General features: G+C 40.1%; 1 protein-coding gene across 1 annotated transcript in view; it reads right to left on the reverse strand.

Moving 5' to 3' along the window:
* The window catches only part of SOS2 (SOS Ras/Rho guanine nucleotide exchange factor 2), an 86,070-nt gene extending 78,430 nt beyond the window's left edge, over nucleotides 1-7,640 (reverse strand). Inside the window, exon 1 of the mRNA XM_015570489.1 lies at nucleotides 7,461-7,640. Coding sequence (XP_015425975.1) covers nucleotides 7,461-7,625 — 165 coding nt within the window. The 5' untranslated portion in view covers nucleotides 7,626-7,640. The remainder of the gene's footprint in view (nucleotides 1-7,460) is intronic.
* Nucleotides 7,641-7,743: the final 103 nt, after the last annotated feature.

Consider the following 7,743-nt stretch of genomic DNA (forward strand, 5'->3'; position numbering starts at 1 on the left):
TAGAAAGAATAAATGTGTTGCATTAAGCCACTAGGTTTTTGATAATTTGTTATGCAGCAACAGAAATTACAATAAACTAAATTTGCAGCTCCAAGGATTCAATGAAAATATATATAAAGAATGTAATGAGGTAAAACACATTTTATCAATAAATATTGCCATGGCCTTGGCCAGGTGGCTCAGTTGGTTGGAGTGTTGACCCGTATACCAAAAGGTTACAGGTTCAATTCTGGTCAGAGCACATACCTAGGTTGCAGGTTTGATTCCCTGTATTGGTAGGAGGCAACTGATTGATGTTTCTCTCCTTCTCCCCCTTCCTCTCTCTAAAAATCAATTAAAAAAATATATCCTCAGCCCTGGCCAGTGTGGCTTAGTCGGCTGGGCATCGTCCCATGCACCAAAGGGTTGCTGATTCGATTCCCAGTCAGGGTGTGGGTGAAAGGTAACCAATTGATGTTTCTCTCTATCTCTTTCTCTCCTTTCCTCTCTCTCTCAAAATCAATAAAGCATATTTTTAAAAAATACTACAAACGGGGGAAGAGGAGGTCAGTATTGGTTGAGGTGTCTATTATACATCTATGTAGACGTATTAAGAAAAAAGTTAAATATCCAAAAGCAAGGCCAAATATATAAAAAATATAAATTGGAAATACTGATTATATGTGAAGCAATGAGACTAGGTGGGATCCCCAAGAAATCGACTGTAAGTAGAAATAGAAGTCCAAAAACTAAGCTCTGGGGAGGTCAGGATGATGCAGTCGGGAGATGCGGAGAAATTAACAAACTAGAAGATCTGGAAGAAACAACCAGAAAGAGAGAAAACTAGCAGAGTTTTGTGTTCTAGAAACCAAATAAGGAAAGGATTTCAAGAAGAAAGAGATCAACTTTCAAATGCTGCTAATGCGTCAATTAAGAAAGAATTACAAAGTGCTATGTAAGTAAGAGGTAATATTTGAATTTACAAAGTGATTTAATAAGAAAATTGGGATACTGAAAATTTTACTTGGAAGAGACAATAGTAGTGCTCACATCTAAACCTTGATGTTATTTTCATTGTGTTACTTTATCTCTACACATTAAAATGTGAAATGTGGAACACTATATATTTCAAAACCTTTCTATTTAACCATCATGTTTTATATAAGAGAAGAATTTTAGGTTGTTAATTTTTAACGTGACTAGACTACATGAGATAATGCTAAATCCATTAGTTCCATTAAAATTCCTTCCTGACTCAAATATGCAGGCTAACAGAGGCTATAATCAAACTACTGTTCCCTTGAAAGAGAGGCCATGGTTAATATAAAAGACATACTTGATTTATGTCAAGTGGTAACACAGGTAATGCTTTGCATACTCAGCATAAAACACTTTAATGGAATAGTTTTGCTGCAAATATACCATACCAAACTTAAACTGAATTTAGAAGACTGCTAAATCATGCCTGACAGGGAGCTAAATGCAGTAAGTTAAAATTCATCCCCAGTGCTCATACAGTTCTGGCTTGAACCCCTTGGGTCATTTTGGGTCAATTCTTAGTTTGGCATAACTCCAAATGACTCCCTGAAGTTCTACTGTTATATTCAGTGGCTTTAGGAAATTCAGAACAGGCCACAAAAATCATAGGGTCTCCTATTAGTTTCTAGCTTTCAATTGGAGTGATATTTTCAATAAGCAATTTTGAGCAAGTTAATCTAATTACTTTGTTATATAAATAACCCTATAGGACTTCCTTAACCTGGTCTTCCCCCAAGTCTCCCAACTAGCTTCATCTCCTTCCTTCTTTAAAACAAGTCAGGCTCCTACCCTTCTCTAGGTCACAAAACCTTTCTTGCCCCCTTTCCTTTGTTTTGTTAATTCCTGTTGATCTTTCAGATAATTATTTACTTCTTCAGTCCTCTCTGCCACAGCCATTTAGAATGAAAGTTTTATTAGTGCAGGGGTTGTGCTACAACCTCAGTATCAAGAATAGTGCCTGGACACTGGCCGATGTAGTTCAGTGATTAGAGTGTCCGACCACCAGCGCACCAAAGGGTGGAGGGTTCCATTGTGGGTCAAGGGCAAGTATTTGGGTTTCAAGTTTGAACCCTGACCTTGGCCAGGGCAGTGAGGGAGGCAACCAATCCATCTGTCTCTTTCACATTGATGTCTCTCTCTCCCCCTCTCTCATTCTGTCTCTCCCTCTCCCCACTCCCTCCCTTCCACTCTTTTTAAAAATCAGTGGAAGAAAATATCCTTGAGTGAGGATTAACAACAACAAAAAAGAATAGTGCCTGGCACACAGGAGGCACTCAATATATATCTGAATATGTCCTCCAGAACTCGGCACAATGTTACTTCCTTGACCTTCTCATGTCAGTGACATCAATTTTATTCTCTCAAAGCACCATACTTTTCTTCTAGGCCCCAGGAAAGAGCCAGTGCAATCTCCTAAAACAGTTCCAACAGACATTAGTGCAAAGGCAGAAGCATTAGAATCTCAGATTTCACAAAAGCATTTCTGAAACAAAACTCCCCACACTCTTTTTCCTTGCCTGCTATTAATTAACTCAGACATTTTCGCACACTTCTTAAATCTTAGATATCTAAGAGCAAACTAATGATTAGGGTGGGGAGTCGATATTTAACCTGAATCAAATTAGTCTTAGGAACAAAGTAATTCAACCAATTCTTTTTAGCTCTCTATGATATCTGTACTACAGATAGTAGGACAATAGATAATTTCTTTGCCATAGCTAGCCTGCAGAGGAACACCTTACAGAAGAGACAAGCACAAGGGAAATATCAAGGACTAAAAAAACCTGATAAAATGACATTAAGGCCTTGGCTATCTGGCTTGGTTGGTTGGAGCATCGTCCCATACACCGAAAGGTTGCAGTTTCGATTCCCAGTCAGGGCACATACCTACGTTGCGGGTTCAATCCCCAGTCAGGGCGAGTACCAGAGGCAATGGATAAATATTTCTCCTTCATATGAATGTTTCTTTCTCTCTCTCAATAAAAATATATCCTCGGGTGAGGATTATAAAAAAAATGACATTAAGGCATGTTTCCCATATGTAAAATGCTAACACTAACATTTCTCAGCATACAATCAAACAGCACATGCACAAAGCACCAAAGGCATTTCTAAGACGCAGGTAATAAACTGCATTTACAAATATATACCACACTCTTTTCCCTGCACCCCCCCCCCCCCCCCCCCCACGACTAAACTGTCGCCCCCCCCCGCCCCAAGTGATACGATAGCTTCAATGTTCTTGGGGAGTAGTGGTGAAGGCATTTATGTTTCTGGCTCTTTTAGGTAAGATACATAATTTAGCAGTAATGTTAACAAGTCATGTATTACCCATTATTAGCGGCATTTTGCTCTGCTTTACCCTTTGTAGTTCTGTATTTATTTAAATGCTGAAGATGAAGTTCTGTTTTAAAAGTTAAAAAACAAAATAAAACAAAAAGTTAAAGAACACACTCCTATTTCAAACATTATTTTTCCATCAATGTTTATATTTCTACATAGTGAGATGAATATTTAATGTTGGTTTAAAAAAATCCCTTGCATTTTCAAAGTCAACAATGGTGACTTTGCCAAATATATATCTATATATATAAAAGGCTAATATGTTAAGTGTCCGACCATTTGACAGGTAGCAATGACATGCACTGACCACCAGGGAACAGACGCTCAACACACAGGCATGGAAACATGGAACAGACTGATGAATCTCAGAGGGAAGGGAGGAGGGCAAGAAGAGATTAACCAAAGATCTTATACTCTCACAATCCAGGACCCTCAGGGGATATCAGAGAGCTGGTTTAGGCCCGATCCCCGCAGGCCAGGCGGAGGGACCCCACTGGCGCCAGTGGGTCTCTTGGCGTGGCCTGCAGGGATCGAGCCAAAACTGGCTCTCCGACATCCCCCGAGGGGTCCCAGATTGTGAGAGGACACAGGCCAGGCTGAGGGACCCCACCAGTGCATGAATCTGTGTACCGGACCTCTAGTATACACACACACACACACACACACATTTTTTCCCCCCACAAAATTTGAAAATAAGCAAAAGAGATTCCTAGGTGTTCTTCAGTGCAGTGTTGTGCTAGAACCTTTGAATGCTCTCTATTGACTGGGCTATTACAAATCTTTAAGATTAATTTAGAGCTTTTTATCTGTTACAGATGCAAATTCTAATTTGTAGAAAAGATAACCCAAAATTTACTGTTTATATTCTTTTTTTAAAATATTTTTATTGATTTCAGAGAGGAAGGTTGATAGAGAGCTGGAAACATCAGTGATGAGAGAGAACCACTAATTGGCTGCCTCCTGCAGCCCCCCCCCCCCCCCCCCGCACTGGGCATCGAGCCTGCAACCTGGGTATGTGCCCTTTACCAGAATCGAACCTGGGACCCTTCAGTCCACAGACCGACGCTCTATCCACTGAGCCAAATGGGCTAGGGCTACTGTTTATATTCTTCTAGGACAAGCATGTCAAACTTGTGGTCCATGGGCTGCATGCGGCCCACAACAAATATTTTTGTGGCCCAGACAATATAACGGTATGTAAGAAACATTTTAATAAAAATTTAGTATCCTGTTATACATAATTATTAATAACGAACTACAGCGTTCGCTAATGACTGATTACTATAATCGTGTTGCATTCATTTCCCTTACGCACCAGCACACTATTTCTCCCCACTAATATTAGCAGTGAATATTTTAGCAACCGATGGCCACGTCATTAGCCTTGGACTGACTTGTTTGGTGTGCACAACAGGAAATATTTTGCTTTTGGAGAACAAGAAAAATTGGTTTATTTGCATTACACTTATTAATTTGTGCAGTTATTCAGTGTCTGGTTAATGTTCAAGAAAAAGTATTAATTTTTATTAAAATGTTCTATTATTTTATGTTAATGATTACTCATTTACTTCAGCCCTTTGTATTCAGCATGTCTCTATCGAAATAAACCTACGTTTCTATGAAAATTAAGCTTTTGTTTATTTGCGGCCCACACACACTTAAACCTTGTTCATTTGGCCCGCGTTAGCCTTTGAGTTTGACATGCTTGTTGTAGGATATTAACTAATTTTGTATTTAAACCAACAATCTTGCCTTAACATTCCTTTATTAAATTGCCTATAAATTTCATATTAAGTGGCTTTAACATCTTATGAGTTTCCTCATTAAGTCATGAGTTGAATCCAAATCACTGACAGTTATGGGGGGGGGGCAAAGGTAGGCTTACAGTTGTTCGTATGAAAAATAATACTACAAACAACTGTAAACCTACTTTTGTCCCACTTTGTATTTGGTGAGTGTTACGATTTTATCTTTCTGAAAATTACACGTTAACAGTTTTCGAGCTTCCACCAAGATGCCCAGGTGGACTACCCTGATAGAGCCAATTAAAACTACACTGCTTCTTTCATATGCATAAACAGAACTCTGAGCTCCTAATTGCTCTCATTTATATAAACCAAAACCTCAAAGTTGAGAATTTCAGCCTAGATGGTAAGCACTTTTTGAGCAGGGTCTTTCTTTTACTCATCTTTGCATTCTTAGAATCCAGTATGGTGCCAAGTACCTAAAATGTGTTCAACAAATATTAAACAAAGGTAGAGTACTCCACATGTTCAATAGCAACACCAACTGGAAGAGAAAATCCTATTAGTCTATTGCTGCTTCTACTAATAATGGTAGTAGTCTTTGTAACTATCTGTTCAGCTGGAGGAAGGAAGCCAAGTTCCAGATGCTTTGAATGTGAAGACAGAACTTTCCCAGAAATGGCAGGAATTCTCACTGTGCAAAGACATGGGTGGCAGGTACATACCAGAATTTAACACATCCTGGAAAGAAACCCTTAGCAGAATTATAAACTTACATGTTGCAATATCACAAATATCTAAATACCGCAAAACTAGGCATAATCCAAATTACTAATACTAAAAATTTTCTAAAAATATAAAAAAGGGTCTTCTGTGAAAATATACCCCAATTGTATAATAGGAAAATAACAAATTAAATAGAAATTGCTTTTTGAATGTATCTCAAAAGACCAAATTTTCTTAGATATATTTATTCCACAAGCAAAGGATATATAAGAACTGTGGAATAAGACAATACAGATCTACAAAGCACACGAGTTCCAGGAAAAACAAACATAACATGTAAGTGCAAAACAATAGTCTCAGAGCAATGGATGCTAGTTCTGGCTTTGCTTCCAGCATAACCTGAAGAAGTCAATTTGTATATATGCATGAAGGATTATCAGGGTCAAAACTACCTATTAAATAAGTTATGCAACACATACTCATGTACTATTTGCTAACAGAAAGTACTAGTAGATAGATACCTGCATCACTCTGCCAACCATACAGACTCCATCGCACTCCTGTGTGGCGGAAGGGTCAATTACTACCTAAACATTTTCCTTTGCTCTGAATGCAGGCTGGAGTTCATTATCACCACTCAGCACACGCTCCAGTTCTTTCCCTCTCCTTTTAGAACAGGGCTGCCCATAGAAGGGAGGTCAACATGATATACTTTAACACCTCGTGTACCAGCAAAATAACTGTCTAGCTGCCTGCCCCTAGTCACTGCCACAAGTTCTTCAAGAAGACATGGCTTGGCCCAAGAAGGCACTTTATCTCCTTGGAAGAATTAGGAAAAGAATGGAAAATGCGAAACTCTGAATGCACGAGGACAATGTTTTTACCTTGAATATATACGACTTCCTTTCATTTATAGAAATTTAATGTATACTAGTAAAATTTTAGTTTTCAAGTGCAGCCTTTTAATGTTTACTCTCATTATCTTATCATGTACAGTGGGGCCTTGACTTACGAGTTTAATTCGTTCCAAGACCGGGCTCGTTAACTCAAATTACTCTGTCAACTTAATGCAAAAAACCGGCCGAGAGACAGCTGGTATCTCAAAAAACTCGTCAGTCGGGACACTCATAAGTCAAGGCCCCACTGTACTTCGTGATCTTGTACAAACGGCAGAAGGAACTCAGTCTGCGCCGAGGGCATGGAAAGTCCATGTTCGGGAGGCGTGATATCTTCTCACTCACAGTCTTTACGTCCGTCTTCACAAATCTGACCCGATTATAAACGTGACAGTGTGATTATCACCTGAATTCAGAGGGAAGACGGCAGCATCTACAGGAGAGATGCACCCTAGCGACGCACCCAATCTCAGAAGGTTGATTTTTTTTATTTTCTAAAAAAATGAGTTACATCTTTTTTTATCCTCTTAAAAGGATTCCAAGTTCTAAATGACCAAACCTGACCGGGGCAATCTCTCGTAAACAAGCACTTTCAGGAAGTGGGGGCACTTAGGAGTGATCTCCGGCCCCTGGGAGCGCGCGGCCCCCTGACGCTCGCACATGTCAAACGAACCCATGTCACCACCAGCACTGCCCCTCGGCGGGCGGACGCCGGGGGAGCCCCGCCACGCACCGGCCTGAAGGGAATCCCGGGCCCGGGAAGGTGCTTTTGTCTGAGAAACCGTCTAACTACCGGCCGGACGGTCTCTCGCCGAATCCAGCCTGAGGACAACACATTGGTCAACGGCGGAAGTTGCCTGACGAAATGACCGCAACAGAAATCCAGTATTAAGATCATAACAAAACCTTCCTTCCGGGCCAAGCCAAAAACATAAAAACAAACAAAACAAAACACCTTGAGAAAACGTCCTTCTGGATGCCGCCGGCCATCGGGAGCGCCCCCGTCGCCAGCCGGA

This window comes from Myotis davidii, unplaced genomic scaffold, assembly GCF_000327345.1.
Source record: "Myotis davidii unplaced genomic scaffold, ASM32734v1 scaffold847, whole genome shotgun sequence".
In the NCBI taxonomy this organism is placed as follows: Eukaryota; Metazoa; Chordata; class Mammalia; order Chiroptera; family Vespertilionidae; genus Myotis; species Myotis davidii.